The sequence below is a fragment of the Periophthalmus magnuspinnatus genome, chromosome 1, assembly GCF_009829125.3.
Source record: "Periophthalmus magnuspinnatus isolate fPerMag1 chromosome 1, fPerMag1.2.pri, whole genome shotgun sequence".
Classification (NCBI taxonomy): Eukaryota; Metazoa; Chordata; class Actinopteri; order Gobiiformes; family Gobiidae; genus Periophthalmus; species Periophthalmus magnuspinnatus.
Window position 1 is genome coordinate 34,875,492 of NC_047126.1, and position 20,247 is coordinate 34,895,738.

At 41.5% G+C, this 20,247-nt stretch overlaps 1 protein-coding gene across 2 annotated transcripts in view; it reads right to left on the reverse strand.

Annotated features, from left to right (window-relative positions):
- evi5l (ecotropic viral integration site 5 like) overlaps positions 1-20,247 on the reverse strand; it is a 45,889-nt gene that overhangs the window by 10,503 nt on the left and 15,139 nt on the right. The window contains exons 2-13 of one of the 2 annotated variants that reach the window (XM_033972157.2): positions 19,297-19,613; positions 17,756-17,945; positions 15,216-15,440; positions 13,071-13,145; positions 12,416-12,541; positions 11,681-11,824; positions 11,027-11,116; positions 10,791-10,888; positions 10,219-10,279; positions 10,062-10,115; positions 6,273-6,305; positions 2,965-3,105 (exon numbers count right to left, since the gene is read on the reverse strand). In XM_033972157.2, coding sequence (XP_033828048.1) covers positions 2,965-3,105; positions 6,273-6,305; positions 10,062-10,115; positions 10,219-10,279; positions 10,791-10,888; positions 11,027-11,116; positions 11,681-11,824; positions 12,416-12,541; positions 13,071-13,145; positions 15,216-15,440; positions 17,756-17,945; positions 19,297-19,526 — 1,467 coding nt within the window. In that variant the 5' untranslated portion in view covers positions 19,527-19,613. The remainder of the gene's footprint in view (positions 1-2,964; positions 3,106-6,272; positions 6,306-10,061; positions 10,116-10,218; positions 10,280-10,790; positions 10,889-11,026; positions 11,117-11,680; positions 11,825-12,415; positions 12,542-13,070; positions 13,146-15,215; positions 15,441-17,755; positions 17,946-19,296; positions 19,614-20,247) is intronic. The other variant, XM_055224517.1, reaches the window with a different exon arrangement.

The window sequence follows — 20,247 nt, forward strand, 5'->3', positions numbered from 1 at the left end:
TCTGTTCGTCAACATTTTGTTTCGTTATTCTAGAATGTGTGTTTTAGTTAACTTTACCTTTTTTGTTTTTGTTTAAACTCTTGCAAGGTACCCTTTGTTTCAATATTTTTAGACCTCTTTTGTTTAGTTTACCCTTAACATCCCTATACATTAAATTACTTCTTAATTAACAATTTTCCATCTTGGTTTCTTTTGTTACTTCCATGTCCCCACACAAGCCGGGTCGTAACATCATCATAAAGAACAAATACGACTATTATACTTATTATTACTTTTACCAGCAGTGTCTGTGTCGTTTCTGCTGATTCACTTCAAACTGTGGATCAGCTGCACTTTACACAGACACAGACAGAACAAGTACGATTATATTTAATGTAACAGCAGTAACTCTTGTACTCTTGAGGAGGAGAGGTCCGTGCACTCATTTCATTTAATTTTCAGACAGAAGCACCATCAGCCTCTCTGACCACCACCAGCATTTACACACACACACGCAACTTTCAGATTAAGCAATATGGGTGAAGTTTCTTGCCTAAGGACACAATGACCACTAGTGCCCCTCTGTGGCAACTGGTCTTCCCAACAGTTCTCCCATCAAAGTACTAACCTGTCTCTGGCATCTGACGAGAACAGGCTTTGACAACGCCAGATAAGTCACAAACGAACGTTATGGCTAATGCTAATGCTAATATTTAAGTAGTACGTCTTTGTCAAAATCCCAGTCTGTCTTGTGTTTTGTGTTGTTTTCCCCCCTCCCTTCTGTGTCAGAGCCTGGAGCTGGGTGGAGATTCAGGCTCCTCCTATGCACACCTGCAACTAATCTCTAATTAACCTGCACCTGGGGAGGACAAAGGGACCGAGAACCTGACTCAGATCAGATGTGTATCCACAGTGGTACAGCTCTGCTTGGCTCAGTCTCATGTTTTACACTTATTACTTTTGACAAAGTTGGACATTTTTTGCTCCTTGTCAGATCCCGCTCCCTGGACCCGCTCAGCTCCTCTGCACCCGACCGAGATCTCCACGAACGGTACGAACCTCACAGAGTGCTATCGACCTCCTGCCCAGCACTCCCTTGTCCTCCACTCGTCTATATAATCTCTACAAACTCGAACAAGAGAGTATGGAACAATATATCTGGGACTCTCTTGCTGCCCATCCTCTTCACCCCTATGAGCTGGATTCTTCATTGACAAGAAGGACAAAACATTACGGCCATGTATCAACTTTAGGGGCCTCAATAATATCACCATTAAAAACAAATATCCATTGCCATTCATTGATTCCACCTTCACACCACTTCACAGGGCCACCATCTTTACCAAACTAGACCTCAGAAACGCTTATCTTCTGGTGCGCATAAGGGAAGGGGAGGAATGGAAAACTGCATTTAAAACTCCTCTGGGACATTTCGAGTACCTAGTGATGCCCTTTGGGTTAACCAAAGCTGTATTGTTGTTCCCCTCACTAAACTCCCCTCCCCTCCAAACAGTTTTGCTGGACCTCAGAAGCCCAGTCTGCCTTTGAGAAACTGAAGGATCTAATCACCTCTGCCCCGATGTTACATCAACCTGATCCCTCCCGCCAATTCCTCGTTGAGGTGGATGCCTCAGACACAGGTGTTGGGGCAGTCCTCTCCCAAAGGTTTGAACCACACAATCGGTTATATCCTTGTGCCTTTTTCTCTTGTTGCCTTTCACCAGCTGAGTGCAATTATGATGTGGGGAATAGAGAACTGTTGGCAGTCAAGCTTGCCCTGGAAGAGTGGCGCCACTGGTTGGAAGGGGCAGGGCATCCTTTCCTGGTTTGGACAGATCACAAGAACCTAGCTTACATTCAGTCAGCTAAACGTTTAAATTCCCGTCAAGCCCGCTGGTCACTATTTTTCAGTAGATTCAACTTCATACTCACTTATCGCCCAGGATCCCACAACATCAAGCCTTGTGCCAGTTCTTCCAGGAGGACACGCTCTCTGGAGCCCATCATATCCCCTACCTGTGTGGTCGCGACACCAGGACTTATGTGTTGGTGTGTGCCAGGGGCAAATCGATCCACTCGCCACCTTCCGGTCTGTTTCAGTCGCTGCCAGTTCCGAAACGCCCTTGGTCTCATGTGGCAGTAGACTTTGTGACTGGCCTTCCCCCATCTCAAGGCAACAATGTCATTCTCACAATTGTTCACCGGTTCTCTAAAGCAGCCCATTTCGTCACCCTACCAAAACTCCCGATCGCCAAGGAGACCACATAACCAACCACGTGTTTCGACTGGGAATCCCACTGGATATTGTGTCTGACTGAGGAACGCAATTCACATCCCAAGTTTGACATTCCTTCTGTGAGGGCCTGGGCACATCGGTGAGTCTTACCTCTGGCTTTTACCTCCAGACGAATGGACAAACTGAGTGGGCCAACCAAGACCTAGAGACTGCGCTACACTGTGTTGTCTCATCCAATCCCTCTACCTGGAGCACATTTTTGCCATGGATGGAATACTCCCACAACTCCTTGGTGAGTTCTGCTACTGGTCTATCCCCTTTTCAAGCCTCTCTAGGTTACCAGCCTCCACTCTTCCCATCTGAGGAGAAGGACCTGGCAGTGCCCTCAGTTCAACTTCACCTCCGACTCTGCCACAGGGAGAAGAACTAGGGCTCGTTATGACTTATCTTGTCTTATCTTCTTCTTTTAATGTTTTTTTGGAATGACCAATGAAGAACCGTGATTATTTATGTTAGTAACACAAGGAAAAGCTATATAATTAACTCAACTGGATTTTGTTCTTTGTTTTTCTCAAAACATTCCATCCAACGTTTCATTCCAGTTGACCATATAATACTCAGAGGGCTGCCCCTGCTGTCACTTGACCTCCAGACTCCGCCCCCTGGCCTGAACCATTCGAGGGGAGGTTTCAGTTGGGTTCAGAAGAATAAAATGGTGTGAGTGAATGCTTTTGCTTTCGCAGCGTTACCTTCTGCTGCTGTAGCTCTCTGATCGTGTCCTGGGCTCGCTCCAGGCTCTCGCTGGCAGCCGTGCACTGCTGCCGTACCACCGCCAGCTCCCGTTTAATGACGTAGTTCTCCTCGGCCTCCTGCGCCCGCGTCACCTGACCCTGCAGGGCAACAGCTTTCAGACAGGGGCACTTACAAATACATGGATGAATGGGTTTAGTGCGAGGGCTGCAAACAGTACACAATAGACAGAGGTGGGTAGTACTCAGTTACATTTACTCTAATAACTTTTAAAAGAAATTGTACTTTTTCTACAAGTGACAAAAGCTTTGTCGACGATATGAAATGGTTTGAACGTTTGTGTTTCTTGCAGCTCCTTCAGAACTGATTTACTTCGGCTCATCTTGATATGTCCGTTTGAAAATATCAGATTTTGTGCATTATTTCATGATTTGTCCTTCACATTCAGTTCAAATTATAAATGTCATGCCCCACAGTTACTCTTTAAGTAACTCTAAAGCCAGCCAAAAACTACAGGATTTTTCAGTCTTAAACAAGGAGACTACAGACTCGCCGAGAATCGACTGAAATTTTTAGACTGCAGCGGGATATGGCAGTGAACAGACCGCACACCACAAGCTGACACTCATGAGCGCACTTGGTGTCAGCTATTTCCTGTCTACAGTAAAATGACTCTGAGATGCTAAAGTGTTCCAAAGATCAGAGCGTTGCACTTCTACTGTAGATACAAGTCCACTGTGTTATTATTATTATTATTAATAAAATATGGTGCAGTGGTTCAGATAAACAAACAGGAAGTAGAGTCGCTATCGCTAATCTGCAGCAGCTTCAGCCTGCTCCTCTCTGTGTGGATGTAAACACACACTCTTGCCTTTTTACTTTTAAAGAAGACTTCAAACTGGATCACAGCGCCGCCTTGGGTGATTATTTGCAGAGGTCACATTCTAATATGGAGGGGAAGGCTGCAGTTTAACTGCACAACTTTACAGAGCTGAGTCATAAAGTCATCTTAAAATCTTTTTTGCAGTTTCCAGAGTTTATATCTTGCGCCTCTGTGTCCGCCACTCTGTCCGCCACTCTGTCCGCCACTCTGTCCGCCACTCTGTCCGCCACTCTGTACGCCACTCTGTACGCCACTCTGTACGCCACTCTGTACGCCACTCTGTACGCCACTCTGTACGCCACTCTGTACGCCACTCTGTCCGCCACTCTGTCCGCCACTAACGTTGTGTTTTGTGGTTACGATATGACACCACATACACAATGAGCACATGATGTCGGAGAGAAGCAGACCAGGTCCTACATAGGTCACATGATCCTGTAGTGTGAGGCGGGGTTTAGTTGAATACTTTTTACTCTTACTTGAGTAAATACTTGGATTACTTTGTACGTCTACTTGAGCAATATTACTTAAGTACAGTTTTTGTCGACTCTACCCACCTCTGACAGTAAGACTTAATTTAAAGGTTCACAATGTGACTTTTCTGGTGGAGGAGATTGCCACCCACTTCCATTCAAAGTTGTTACTGCTTCACCTGGATTGCCCGCAGTATGTCATTAAACACATTCAACTTTGCATTCATTCAATTACAAGTTATTCAATTTGCTGTAATACCTTGAAAAAAACATGCCTTCTTCCAGCCTCGCTTAAAGCCACACTGCGGAACATTCCAGGCAAACATCCTCTACCAGAAAAGTTACATACTGCACCTTTAATAAACCTTTAAAATAATTAATTGATTTATTTCAGCGGTTCAATTCAAATATGAGTGTGTTTGGTTTTTTGGCTTTTATGTGACACACTTTGGTCAGCTAAAGTTGTTTTAAATGTGCTGGAGAAATAAACTGAATAACTATATTTTACATTTTTAGACCAACTGTAGTTAATAAATATTTAAAGTGTCTCTTCAAAACATCCAGACAAAAGTTTGGACACGCCCTCTCATTCAGTATTTTGTTTTCTTTATATTTACTACTTTCTACCATAGACTGTTTTCATAAATGGACATAGCTAACCTGCTAGCCGCTGTGTTCTAAACAGGAAGTGATCAGGAGCGTACTTCGGGCCTCATCGACTTAACTTTTTATTGAAAAACAGTGGCCCCTGTCTCTGTCAGACTCGTCATTTTGGTCTTAAATGTTCATATTAACTACATGATCCTGGGTTTTTTATTTCAATATTGTTTCTGTAAATCAACATACACTCCCTGGCCGAAAAAAAAGTCGCCACCAAAAAAAAAAAAAAGGTCACACACACTTGCATTAATTTTTCACCAAGATGTTGCATTGATGATGTTAGAGTCTGACCACTGCACAAAGCCTTCTCCAGCACATCCCAAAGACTCTCAATGGGGTTAAGGTCTGGACTCTGTGGTGGACACTCCATGTGTGAAAATGATGTCTCATGCTCCTGAACCACTCTGTCACAATTTGAGCCCAATGAATCCTGGCATTGTCATCTTGGAATATGCCCGTGACATCAGGGAAGAAAAAATCCATTGATGGAATAACCTGGACATTCAGTATATTCAGGTGTCAGCTGACCTCATTTTTTGAGCACAGACTGTTGCTGAACCTAGATCTGACTCATACCTATAGGCTCGTACATATTTGCTTAGTTAAATCCAGGTGGCAACATTTTTTTTGGCCAGTGTATTTCACTATTGTGTCTGTAACTCAAGATATGAACATTAATAACAGACAAATCAGGCACCTTCTTTCCTTGAGGTCACTCCCGCTAGCGTTAGCAACAGGTTTGATTGACAGCACGGCTAAGGGAAAGGGCATTACCTTCAACAGCTTCACTCTGAATTAAGTCTTTGGTTGCTATGATACCCTAAATTGTCCCCTATAACTGCTGGCGTCGGTGAGCTTCATTTGACTGGAGCTAAACGCTGTGGGTGACGTCACACTCACTCTGTCCATGTCTTTATACAGACTATGGATTCTATTTGACATCTTCTGCATATAAAATGTAGTAAAAAGATAAAATGGAATGAGAGGCTGTGTCTAAACTTTTGATTGGTCGTGTATATTTCCCATTTGCATTTAACTTTGAATTGAACAACAAAAATATTTACAAAATCTAACTTTTAATGTGAAAAAAGTTAACACTTTATGAGGTTGCAAAACTGTTCCATGCCACATGCGGGAGCTATAGAGCCTCATCGCATCATCAGTTCTGACATCACCATGCAGTTGTTTTTTTCAGACGAGGTGGTTCATGCACTGACAGGAGTTCAAAAGTCATCAGACAAAATGCAGGGGTCAAAGGTAAAGGAGAGGACAGTGGATAGTAGTACTGTACCTGGATCAGTCTGTCTGCCAGAGCAGCACTCTCCTATAATGCAACCCAGAGGAACGAGAGAAAGAGAGAAAGAAAGAGAAGAGGAGGGGTAGAAACGGTGTGAAGAAAGGAAAAATCACCGGAAAGAGACACAGCAGAACTGGCTTTGTGCAAAATGGCGTCCAGCCTGGTCCAGTCAGAGGGACAGTCGGCTTGAACATTTGACGTAATGTAATTTCTATGACGTTTCAATCAATAAATCCAGACAGCTCAGAGAGTGGCTTAGTTGGTAGAGCATTTGTCCATTGATATGAAGGTTGGCAGTTTGAATCCTACTCTTGACATAAATGGAGTTAATGTGAGCAGGGCCGTGCCTCCACCTGCTCCTCTCCAGTGAAGCACAACTCATCTCAGCCACACCTCTAATTACCCACAAGCCCCTCCCACCCAGTGTCAGGGAGGGGGGTCCTGAATCAGCTGGGCTAACCGCCTGAGCCCCCATCCTGAGTCTCTATCCAGTAATCAGTAAATATCTTTATGGTATACCATTGTTGTAATGTGGTCTTATTTTATGCAACATGGACTCTCGTGAGTTTCAAGTCATGTTCTAACGCTGTTCCCTCCTCAAAAACAGACCAGGAGTTGTGTTTTGTTTAGACAATTTACACATGTTTGAGTAATAGTTTATTATTAGTCTGTCTACATCTCCAAAGCTCAAAATGCTTTGTTCCACCTTGTGATGTCATGAAGTGGTAGTTTTCAAGTTAACAGCTCCTTTTAGTTCAGTATAGATTGGCAATTCCAGGGCTGAAATCATCTAAATGATTCTAGTGAAGGTGTATGAAGTTTATAAACACAGTGGAGCACTTCCTGTATTACCAGATGATGACATCACAAGGTGGAACAGAGTGTTTTCAGTCTGAGAGAAGAACTAAATATGCAGGCTTTGTGTGTTAAACATGTGTGAATGAAACAAAACACAACTCCAGGTCTGTTTGTGATCAGCACAGTGTACTGTGGGTCCTTTAATACACCACTCACTGAAATAATCTACACCTAAATATATTTGGCTCGCCCTTACAACAAATGTAATTTTGTTGTTGTGTTACATTTAATGTGTTAATAGAAATTAGTATTAGCATTAGCATTAGCACTGACACACAAGGAAAAAGCAGAAGTGTCCTCTCGTTTTAACATGTTGTCAGTGACATCCACCTGCAGCTCCCTGTCCATTGTCTGACCCTAACCTCTGACCCCTGACCCACCTGCAGCTCCCTGCCCACTGTCTGACCCTAACCCCCTAACCTCTGACCCCTGACCCACCTGCAGCTCCCTGCCCACTGTCTGACCCTAACCCCCTAACCTCTGACCCCTAACCCAGCTCCCTGTCGACCTCTGATCTCTAGCCCCGCTCCCTGTCCACTGTCTGATCCTAACCTCTGACTTCTAGCCCAGCTCTCTGTCTACCGTCTGACCCTAATCCCTTAACCGCTGACCCTTAGCCCAGCTAGCTGTCCACTGTCTGATCTGTCTGGATTTGTTGATTTTAGCGTGGCTCTGCTAAATCCTCATGCACATTACATTATGTTCAATGTTTGAGCTGACTGTCCCTCTGATTGGGACGAGGCAGACACCGCTGACCACAGAGCCAACTGGGAAAGATGAAGAAAAGAGACATTTTAAAGAGCCTGTTGCAGTGTTACAGAAACAATAAAAGGATTATTCATTTATAAACTATCTTTGCTGTAAATGAAAATCCAAGTAACATTAGCGCACACCTAAACGTCCAAGGAAAGAGGTGGAGAGCTCATATTCCACAGGGTGTCCATAAAGTCTCATTCCAAAGGCAAGTGATAAGACATATTCATTACATTTGCTCTATTGTACTCAGTGGTTATAAAAGTTTGTAATCACTCTGGGGTCAGCATGTCCATGAATTCCTCAGACATTTCCAGACCGTTTGAAGGGATGGACCAAACCAGTTTTCCAGATGTCACAGCACTGGGTTTCTTTCTATGGAGCTGTGTTCAGACATTACTGAACTAAAGCAAAAGATAAAGATGCCACTGAACCATTGATGAGGCTCTACTACAGCGAACACGGCAAGAAATCTAGTCTCATCGCAATGTGACCAATGGAACCCATATAGAGGTGTGTTAAATGAGGTCAAACACTTTGGAAACCCCCTGAAAACCCATCTCTGTTTTTGTTTGGTAAAGTGTGTTGGCCGTCACTGTCTGTTAGAAGAGAACAGCACTGTATGAAGTTTATTCATAAGGGACTACAGTGGTCCGCCGCTATATCGCGGTTCACCTTTCGCGGTCTCGAAGTTTTTTTGTGTGTGCAATTTTTCAGATTTTTCTTTTGTGCAATTTTTCATGCTTTTTTACAGTGTAAGAACATGCATTGTGTTCTGCATCCTGATTGGCTGTACAGTACAGAATGCATTCACCCAAATTTACATACACACATGTGAACAAAATTGTTGGTACCCGGCTAATGAAAGAAAAAACTCACAATGGTCACAGGAATAACTTGAATATGTCACATAAATAAATAAATAAAAATTCTACGAAATTTAACCAATGAAAGTCAGACATTGCTTTTCAACTATATTTCAACAGAATTATTTAAAAAACCCTTAACTTTATATTTTGTTGCACAACCATTTGAGGCAATCAATGCAATCAAATGATTCCTGTAACTGTCAATGAGACAACAGAGCCTGCTGCATGTTTCAAAGTAGGGACAATGTTCTTTTCTTGATATGCTTCATTTACAAAAACATTTAATACCAGGTCACATGACCGCATAAGGCTAAGGATGAGCCGCACCAGAACTGAGATGGGAAAGAGGCTTGTAGCTGTTTTACTTTGCAAAAATGGAACACACTCCAAAGCAAAAAGCAAAACTGGAGACGCTGGTGACACAAATTACTTAATAATGTGGTAATGAACTTTTATACACACTGTTCCTGTTTTTAATGTTTTGTATGGACTTATATACAGGCATGGGATGATATTGAAAATTTTGTGTCACGATTGTCATGGCCAAAATTATTGCAATTAACGATTATATCACGATAATTGTTAAAGTTGTTGACAGTTTAAAATGTTATGGATTCATTGTTAATGGATAATTTTAATCTTATGAATAAGTTCCATGTTTAAAGAGCTGTCATAGTATTGTATTTCAGTGGAAAAAAAACAACAGGATTTAGCAGAGAATATTCTGGATGAGCAGGGTGGTCAACTGAAATGTGGGGGCCCGGGGCAAGAGGTCTCACATGGCCCCCCTCTAATACAGATTAATAGGAAGAAAGTCCAATTCTGGGCCCCTAAACCCTTGGGACAACAGATCTTTTTGTCCCCCTCTGTCAACTATCCTGTGCATGATTCGATTTTTGCTGCACATTCTGGTGGTACAATGGTGATTGGTGATTATCACGGTATAAAATGCTCCATGAACAATTATTGTTGACCGTTTTATCACAATAAACAATATTATTGTTTATTGTCCCATCCCTAGAACACAAACACCTGCTACTGTTTTTAATGTTTTATATGAACTTATACTTTATATGAACGTATACTTGTGTGTTTTGTTAGTTTTTCTGTTTGTATTTTAAACAGGGCTCAAGTGGGGGTCACTGGGTTCCCCTTTATAAATAAAGAGAAAGAAAGAGTACAACAGAACAAGTCTGATGAACATATTTGATCAACTGCTTTTGAAAGTGTTTTAAATTGCACAGTAACTTGATGGACTCCATTGCATTAATACAAAATGTCATTAAAAGATCAGATGTTTTACCTTTTCCAGTGTTTCGATTCTCTGCTTCAGGAGACGATTCTCCGTGCGTAAACGCTGACGGAAAGGACAAACGTGATGAGTGTGACTCTCGTGGTAGTGTTAATAATAATATTAATAATAATTATAATAATATAATGTCATTATAAAGGCTGCTTACCTTTATCTCGATTTGTTCCTCCATTTCTTTGTTCTTTATAGTGGTATATTCTTTCTCCAACCTGAGAACAGAGCAGTCAGTTCTTTTACTCAAGTAAAAGTAACAATACCAGAGCAAAAAATACTCAAGTAAAAGTAGTATCACCTGTAGCACCTGTTTAAAAATGTACTTAAAGAGTAAAAAGTAAGTGTTTCGTGTAGATTTTGAGTCAAATGTGGTGATTTTAATAAAGATTTGAGCTGAATTTTGTTCAACAGAAACAACTGAGTCAATGTATCTGTAGCATCTACTTAGCAACGCTGTCAATCAATCCTGTTGCCAACACTAGCAGGAGCAACCTTAAGGAAAAAAGGTGCCTGATTTGTCTGTTATTAATGTTCATATCTCAATTTACAGACACAATAGTGAAATCAGAATCATGTAGAGTGGGTTAATATCAATATTAACCAAGGTTAGCCATGTCCATTTATATAAACAGTCTACGTTTGCATCACTGGAACTGAGTCGGTCTAGTCTATTTTCTGACAGTATTTGATGTTACAGTTGCATCAGTTCTAAGAAAACGTTCATACTTCTTCATTCTCTTGGGGTTGTATTTGACCTGGTAGGCCCTGAGGATCAGCTTGTCAGGGCAGCTGTCAAACTGGTGTGGGATCACTTTTTGGAAATGCTGCATAAACACAACAAGCATATATTTTTGTGATATAAACAGAGACTGTATTTTAAAGATTAAAACACATAACACAAGTGAATTTATATAGCACATTTAAAACAACTTCAGCTGACCAAACACGCTTCTGACTCTCACCTGGGACATTCCCTCCATGTCCAGCTGAATGAGGTCAGTCTGGTTGTACTGTAGAATGGCCAGGCCAACTCGGAAAATTATCTCCAGGCCCTATGGGTAAATTACACAGACCAGTTTTGATTCAATATTACACTTTATTATTAGTCTGTCTACATCTCCAAACTTCAAATTGCTCAATTCCACCTTGTGATGTCATGAAGTGGTAGTTTTCAAGTTAACAGCTCCTTTTACCTTTAGTTCAGTAGAGATTGGAAATTCCAGGACTGAAATGATCCAAATGATTCTAGTGAAAGTGTGTGGAGTTTAAAAACACAGTGGAGCACTTCCTGTGTTACCAGATTATGACATCACAAGGTGGAACAGAGTGTTTTCAGTTTGAGAGAAGAACCCAGCCTAAATATGCAGGGTTTGTGTGTTAAACATGTGTGAATGAAACAAAACACAATTCCAGGTCTGTTTGTGACAAGGAAACGACAATAGAACAGAGCTCAGAGAATAGTGTAATATGAGCCTTTAAAACAGTGTACTACGGGCCTTTAATAACACCACTGTCTGAGTTGAGAAAATTATAACATAGATCAGAAAATAGTGTAATATTGGCCCATTAAATAATAAAAAAATGCATTCTGTAAACCAACCACAGACTGCACTTACCTCATACATGAAAATATCAAAAATGCGCGTCGCCACAGGAAGAGGGAGGAAGGTGAGGAAGAGGGTCAGAAACCATGACGACGCGTACATGGACGTGTGGAAACTCTGGGACTTAAAGTGTATGTTTAGTTCTGGGAGCTGCTCCTGTGGTGAATACAGATGGTTTAACGTCAGCATTGGGTTTAACCTCCTGAGACCCGAGCTCTTGCATGACATGCTTTATTAATTTCTCTTTGTTATTTGGGCTGATCGGGACCAGATGAGTGCAAATACAAAGAATGACCTTTTTACATTATATAGTTTCTGAGAAAAAAATATCTACCGGTAAATCAAATGTCCTCATATGTGGACATTTTAATCATTTTGATAATAAATAGGTTTTGCAAATTATTATTCAAATGTTTTAAGACCCTGAAAACAGCAACATTTGTCCTGAATGTAAAAACAAAATGTGAAACAACAATTGTGCCTCTTGGAACAATGTGTCTCCTGTGAAGAGCTGCTGACAGGAGCAGGAAGAAAAACAAAAATAAAATAAAATATTCTAAACATTCTAAACTGTTAAAAAATGAATACATGTAATATATTTGCATTGTTGTTGTTCTTGTATGCTGTTATTCTTCTTCTAAAAATTAGCATTGTGGCCTAGACAACCCAAAATGTAAAGACAGTTTAAGTGTCATGACAGCAGTGCCCCCTTGTGGACGAACGGCACGCTGCAGCTCCCAGTTTTACCTGCAGTAGATACTCAAACTGGTAGATGCACAGGCCCAGTTCAGCCATGCTGGGTTTGAACAACTCCCTCAGACGATACTCCTGCATCAGACGCACAGACACGCAAAACGCTTCCTCCTCGGGCATCTGCAGGAGATAAAACACAGATTTTTTTCTATGTCTCCTGACTAATACAATACAGTCTGAAACCTAAAGTCCAGTTAGCTAATTAGTTTGAACATTTATTTCAAACCTGCAAATATAATTCACATGACATAACAGCACTGCAATGTATTTCTGTGATTTTAGTAAAGTAAATGTACTCTGAATATCACCAAATGAGAAAATCGTAAATGGTCCCATTTTTATACAGCATTTCCACTTTCAAGGCTCAAAGCACTTTACATCAATGAGGATTCAAATCAGTGGGCAAACGCTCTACCAACTGAAGTAATTGTACAGTAATACAGAAATCAGTTTTTCAGGAATGTAATCAGTTACTTCCCAACTCTGCTTTGTACTACTGGGGTATGTTTTGGTATTTTTTTGTACTGCAATGTGATGCAAGCTGTAGATGGTCGAATAAATAACTTTTTGTGACTCATTATAGAAACAAACCAACCACAAAAACACTCCTGACGTGTCTGATTCTGTTCTGAGACAACTGTTCACTTACTTGCATCAGCAGCAGCCCCACAATGAACGCACTGCCCTGACAATAGCCCACCTCTCGATCAACGAGGGAGTACGCCTGTGAAAAACAAACACATAAAACAGATATTTAGACCACAGACTGTGTAAAGATGTGGACTGAGTGAGTGTGACATCACCCACAGCGTTCAGCTCCAAATAAAACTCGAGGCTAGCAGTTCTAGGGACAATATAGGGAGCAGAGTTACATATTTGGAATTCTGACCACATGCAACCAAAGAGCCAATCAGGAGCGAGGCTGTTGAAGTTCCCGCCTGCACCACTGGTTTAGCAACGCTGTTAATCAAACCTGTTGCTAACACTAGCGGGAGTAACTTTGGGGAAAAAAGGTGCCTGATTTGTCTGTTATTAATGTTCATATCTTGATTTACAGACACAATAGTGAAATAAAAAAAAACAGGATCATGTAGAGCAGGGGTGTCCAAACTTTTCTCATGAAGGGCCACATATAAAATCACAGACAAAGCCGAGGGCCGATTGAGGGCCATAGACTGGTCGCCAGTACAGTGAATACTTCAAATCTGTGTTATTATTACAAGTTAGACTGAACCACTAGACCTTTATTCATGTTTACATCCTCAATGGAACACATTAAATATTTGATAAGGGCTTGTTAAAGTAGATTTTCAGAAATATATAGTAAAAAGTACTGTTTAAAGTAAAATAGGCCAATTCACCTGGAAACTTGAGGGCCAAGAAAAATTGGTCTGAGGGCCGCATTTGGCCCCCGGGCCGCAGTTTGGACATGCCTGATGTAGAGGGTTAATACGAACATTTAAGACCAAAATGAGAGAGAGGGGCCACAGTTTTTACATAGAAAGTGAGTTGGAACCAGAGTCGATAGAGCTGGAAGTACGCCCGTGATCATTTCCTATTTGCAACGCGGCAGCTAGCACGTTAGCTACGTCCATTTATATAAACAGTCTCTGGTTTAGACACATCTGTGTTCCTCAAACAGATGAGACCAGAGGTTGCTCATATCCTGAGGAGCAGAAAACAGGAGTCATTTTGGGGAGTTCTGCTTTAGATTTTAGGCAGATTTCCTTTGACCAGAGCTAAAACACTGATCTTATTAGCAGAGTCTGAAATACGCAGACCTGGATCATTATAATTCAGACTCAAAATGTCTCAGTGATTTGGAAACAAAAAAAACATTTAAACAGAAAATTACTATTCTTGTTGTTGTTCAGTTCTTCTCAATCTTTATATTAATTTGTATATTTTGTTTATTTTATATCCTTATATCTATCTGAGGGGGCGGTGATATAAGGCAGTGTCCAGTAATCTGACCAGAACTGAAGAAGTGGCTTGGACGAATGACCTAACGTCTTCACTTCTACAACGCTTTGTCCAGTTACAGATTTTATATTATTTTGCTATGGATCAGACCTGGGCGACTGAGGGACACACAGACATCATTTATATGTCCAACCAGGATATCGACTGAACCAGCATTTGGAAGCCGATATATCTGACCCAGCATTTTTTTTCACTATAGTGGTCCCTCGCTATATTGCGGTTGACCCTTCGCTGCCTCGCTGTTTCTTGGATTTTTCCAGTGCAATTCTACAATCTCTTTTACAGTGTATAAACGTGCATTGTGTTCTGCGTCCCGACCGGCCAAGGCACTGCAGACCACAGTCAATCCATCTCCTCTGTGCCACATTTTATGCAAAAGACAGAATGTTTGGGAGTTTAATTCATATGTAATAATGCTGCAAATTTACAGAGTGTTGATATTTTGTTATCAATGTTGTTTTATGTTTACATGAAGATTTAATATTTGATTTATATACATACGCTACATTTATTTTATTGCATCAATGAGATCAAAAGAGCACACACTTGGGAAACGTGCTGAGTTGAGGCGGCGCATAAAGACGGAGCCAAATAGTTTTCTTACCGTATTATTGTTTATTTTTGAGACTTGGTTTGATTACTTCTGTAAAAAAAGATTTTGCAAAACTGTGAATTAAAATTTTGTAACTCTCTTTTTACATCGGAGTCCAGTGGAAGTTATTTTCATACATAAGTTACATAAGTAACACCAATGGACAACACAAAACCAGATCTGAACCCGCACAGAATGTGTTCAGCCAAATTTACACACCTTCATGACGTTGAACAGGACTTCCTGACCCAGACTGTCCTGGCCTTTGAAGAACTCATGCTCTGGATACGTGCGAGCAATATCTCTGCGGATCAGTTTCTCACATGGAGACGACATCTTGAGCAGCTCAGAGTACTGGTTCTTCACTGGCATGTCCGTGGCATTACCCAGCAACTGCCACACGATGGCGCGGAAATGGTGAGGGATGCCCTTCCTGATCAGCTCCTATGAACGTCAAAGAGAGCGAGAGGGACACAGAATGGACTCTTGTGAGATTTAAGTCATTTTCACAGGTTTGAGTAACACTCTATTATTAATCTGTCTACATCTCCAAAGCTCAAAATGCTCTGTTCCTCCTTGTGATGTCATGAAGTGGTAGTTTTCAAATTAACAGCTCCTCTTACCTTTACTTCAGTAGAGATTGGAAATTTCAGGGCTGAAATTATCCAAATGATTCTAGTGAAGGTGTATGGAGTTTAAACACACAGTGGAGCACTTCCTGTATCACCACATTATGACATCTCTAACTAAATATCAAAATACATGAAATCCACAAGGCTCTTGAACAAGCTCACGTCATCACATCCTCACGTCCCCACATCCTCACGTCCCCACGTCCCCACGTCCCCACGTCCCCACGTCCCCACGTCCCCACGTCCTCACGTCCTCACGTCCTCACGTCCCCACGTCCTCACGTCCTCACGTCCCCACGTCCCCACGTCCTCATGTCCTCACCCAAATGGTACATTTAAAATTATACATTGGACTGATCCTTGTTCTAAAACTAAAATAGTCTTTTTCATGTTTTTCAATTTTTCCATTTATCTTGACACATTCATTGTTTCATCATTCCCCCCTCTAGTATTAGCAGTAGTAGTAGTAGTAGCAGCAATAGCAGCAGCAGCAGTAGCAGTAGTAGTAATAGTAGTAGTAGTAATAGTAGTAGCAGTAGTAGTAGTAGGAGTAGTATTTGTAGCAGTAGTAGTAGTAGTAGTAGTAGTAGCAACAGTACTAGCAGCAGTAGTAGTAGCAGTAGTAGTAGAAGCAGTTGTAGCAGCAATAGTAGTAGTGATAGTAGTAGTAGTAATAGTAGTAGTAGTAATAGTAGTAGTAGCAGTAGTAGTAGTAGTAGTAGTAGCAGTAGTAGTAGTAGCAGTTGTAGCAGCAATAGTAGTAGTAGTAGTAGTAGTAGTAATAATAGTAGTAGTAGTAGAAGTAGTAGTAGTAGCAGTAGTAGTAGTAGCAGTAGTAGCAGCAGCAGTAGTAGTAGCAGCAGTTGTAGCAGCAATAGTAGTAGTAGTAGTAGCAGTAGTAGTAGCAGTAGTAGCAGTAGTAGTAGCCTAGTATGAAAGTGATGTGTGCGTGAATGATTTGTGGTGGTCGGAAGGGCCGATGGCACAGATTGGCAGTCTCGCTTCCATCTGCAGCTGTGGCTACAGTAGTAGTTTACCATCACTAAGTGTGAATGAATGGATAATGACTATAGTGTAGCGCTTTGACAAGCCTGTAAAGCGCATTACAAGTGTAAGACATTACTATTATTATTATTAGTAGTAACAGAAGTAGCAGTAGTGGTAGCAGAAGTAGTAGTGGTAGTAGCAGAAGTAGTAGTAGTAGTAGTAGTAGTAGCAGTAGCTATCCATGGGGTTTCAAAATGTTGAGAACTTGGGACTGCTGCCATAGCGATTAACAATTGAAACTAATCTCCTGCACGGGGAAAAAGTCCTCAACATTCACACACACACATTTATGTAAGTTTTCAGATTCTGGAACGTGATGATGTCATACTCCCAGATGGGGGCGCAAGAACCAGTTTCCTCAATTGACTACTACACTGTACTTTTACCATGAAATATACAAAAGGTAAACACACACACAAATGTTGAACCTGATCATTTCTATGAGTGGCTGAACCTGAGAACTCACTGTGTTACAACTGAAATGTGCATTTTAGCAAAATTCATTTTATCTGCAGCAGTCTGTGTTAAATAAGATGGGCCTATAGAACATGATGATGTTATCTTAAACCCAGTGATAGAGGTTACGCAATGACATCGTTTTATTTGAAAAATGCACCTCAACATTCTGAATTGTGACACTATGGTCAGAACAACAGACTAAATGTGTTTTGTCTATGGAGCGAGTTTATTTTTAGCTCAAATTATATTTATACAAGCAAAATGCAAACTGTTTAACAACGCTGTCAATCAAGCCTGTTGCTAATGCTTGCAGGAGTAACCTTGGGTAAAGAAGGTAGCTGATTTGTCTGTTATTAATGTTCTTATCTTGATTTACAGACACAATAGTGAAATAAAAACACCAGGATCATGGAATTGTCGATGGAGCAGGAAGTGCACCTATGATCACTTTCTATTTTGAACACGGTGGCTAGCAGGTTAGCCATGTCCATTTATGTAAACAGTCTATGGTCACGGCTCATCATTGACCCTCATATAATTGTTGTGTTGCCGTCAGCCTGACTTCTGACCTCTGTACCTGCAGGTGTTATAGTTCAGCAAAAAGCTTCACCAGTGACTTGCCTTTAGGAGCTTGTCTTTCTTGCGTCTCCACTCCTCCCACTCGTTGACTATGCGTCCCCACAGGATCCAGGTGTCCTCCTCCAGATGGGACAGGTTTGAGGAGGCTGAGGAGCTGGACACGAGGGAGGAGCCGCTGTTGCGTCGCGAGCCGCTCATGGACCGCATGGATTTGGAGTCAGCTTCTAACAACCTAAGAAGAGACAGCAAGATTAATATGATTTTTTAAAATGGCTTATTCTGCAAACTGGACTTTTCAGATGTTTAACCATGGTCTAGTATATATACACACACACAACATTAGAGATTTGGCCTGTAACATGTAGCAAAGCATGAATATGCAAGGCTCAACTGTTTTCCAAATGCATTTATTAAATTAATTAATTTATTCAATTTCAGTTAAATAAACACAGCAGAAAAAAGTTTGAACAAGGTTTACCCTTAACTATTTCAATAATAATAATATAATTTGGTCATGTTCAGTGGGCTGGATTAATAACCCTCAACGGCCATGTGGGGCCCCCGGGCCGTAGTTTCTCCATGTCTGGTCATGTCTGGTCTAGTCGTTTCTTCTCATTGAGCTTCTGAAGTTTTATTTGGAGTTGTGTTTAAGTAATCTTTAATTGACTATTTTCAAGTCGCCATTTTGCTGATCTACCTCCGTTAAACCTCCACTGGCACATGCCCACTGTAACACACGCACACTGTGACACGCCCACTGTGACACATCCACTGTGACACGCCCACTGTGACACATCCACTGTGACACAGGCCCACTGTGACACATCCACTGTGACACACGCCCACTGTGATATACATGCCCACTGTGATATACATGCCCACTGTGATATACATGCCCACTGTGACACGGCCATTGTTACCTACGCGCCCACTGTGACATACACACTTCCTTCTCCAGTTTTATTTTCTTAATTGGTGATACTCATATGATTTGACAGTGTCGCATAGTCATTTTGGTATAAATGAAAAAAATGTGCTGCTATACTGTGATGTGCAGCCCTCCATAGGGGGCGCCAACAGCATGCAGACCTTTGTTGTGATAACGTTTACGGCGATGTCAGCTCCCATTGGATGCCGCAGTTTTCTAACAAGGAAGTCAGTGGACTTGTTTCTTTTATTAAGTTGTTTTTAGATGAATATTGTGCCTTAAAATATGTAAATTATAACAAAATGATTCCCAGGGGTCACAGATGAGAACCATAGAGACACAAGCATAAGGCTCATATCAGTCATTAATATTTTATTGTATCCTTTTCGCAAACCTTTGTGCCAATTTTGCTCTACCTCCAGGGCTATTACCAACTCCAATCCTTCATATTGGGGAGTGTTCGCACTTGTTCTGGTTTAGTCCTTCTCTGGGACCAGTTTGAGTTCTAATGCAGCTTTGGTTTGGTCCTGTTCTAGTCATGGTTTAGTCCCAGTTTAGTCCCAGTTTGGATTGAGATTGTGCAAATGTGAACACACCCGTCGATGACCATTTATTCACTTACAGCTCCTTGTTACACATTCCAGATGCGAAATACCTGTTTTGCTCCTCCAATTTGGCCAGCAACTCTAGCTCGTCTGGACTGAGGTTCTCGGAGTCTGCAGGAGACACGGCTGGAGCTGAGAGCACAGCATCATGGGAAGATGAGTCAGGGCTGAGCACGGGGCTGCCTGTGGAGGGGTCAGGGTCCATGCTTGCGGGGGAGGACGGGCACTCCAGCTGAGCCATTGAACCGTCTTTCTCAGGGCTGTTACTGGCAATAGACATGGTTCACTCTCACTGTCCTCTGGCCCTGCTATTTCCTGATCAACCAGCAGGGGGCCTCAGAGCCAATTAGATCAAAGCGCTTCTAACCTGGTGAGCACAAGAACATAAACAAACAAAAACATTAAGTTGTATAAATATACTTAATAACTATATATATTACACAAAAAGCAAGCAAAAAAAAATTGCACTGTTGTCATAGCAATTAACAGTTCTACCTAAAATATGACCTCTTTCGAATGGTCAGAAGTGTTCAAATGTCACCTCTAAACAGGAAGCTGAGACCCATGAATAGCTTATTGTACTTATCCATGAACATAAAGGTGGAACTACACATTTGCCCAGTTTTCAGACGTCATCGTTGACATTTCCCATAGACATGAAACTTGTTTGTAACTAGCATCTTTAGCCAATTATCAAGAGAATAATTATTAGGCTGATCCACAGTACAATACGAGCAGCGTGTCCCTCCCAGCTCACATAGCTGCTGTGAAGGAGTGGTCCTTCACTGGTGAGGTCATCATGAATCACTGGCAGCTTTTCCCTCTGAGAGCCCATTTAAAAAACAATCCAATCTTGCGTGAGGACAGCAGCTCAGTTGGTAGAGGGTTTGCCCACTGATCAGCAGGTTGGTGGTTTGAATCCCACTCTCGACATGAACATCGTTGGTTGAGCGGTCAGATGCACTCACCATAGCTTGTGTAAAGAGGTGGACTAAGTGAGT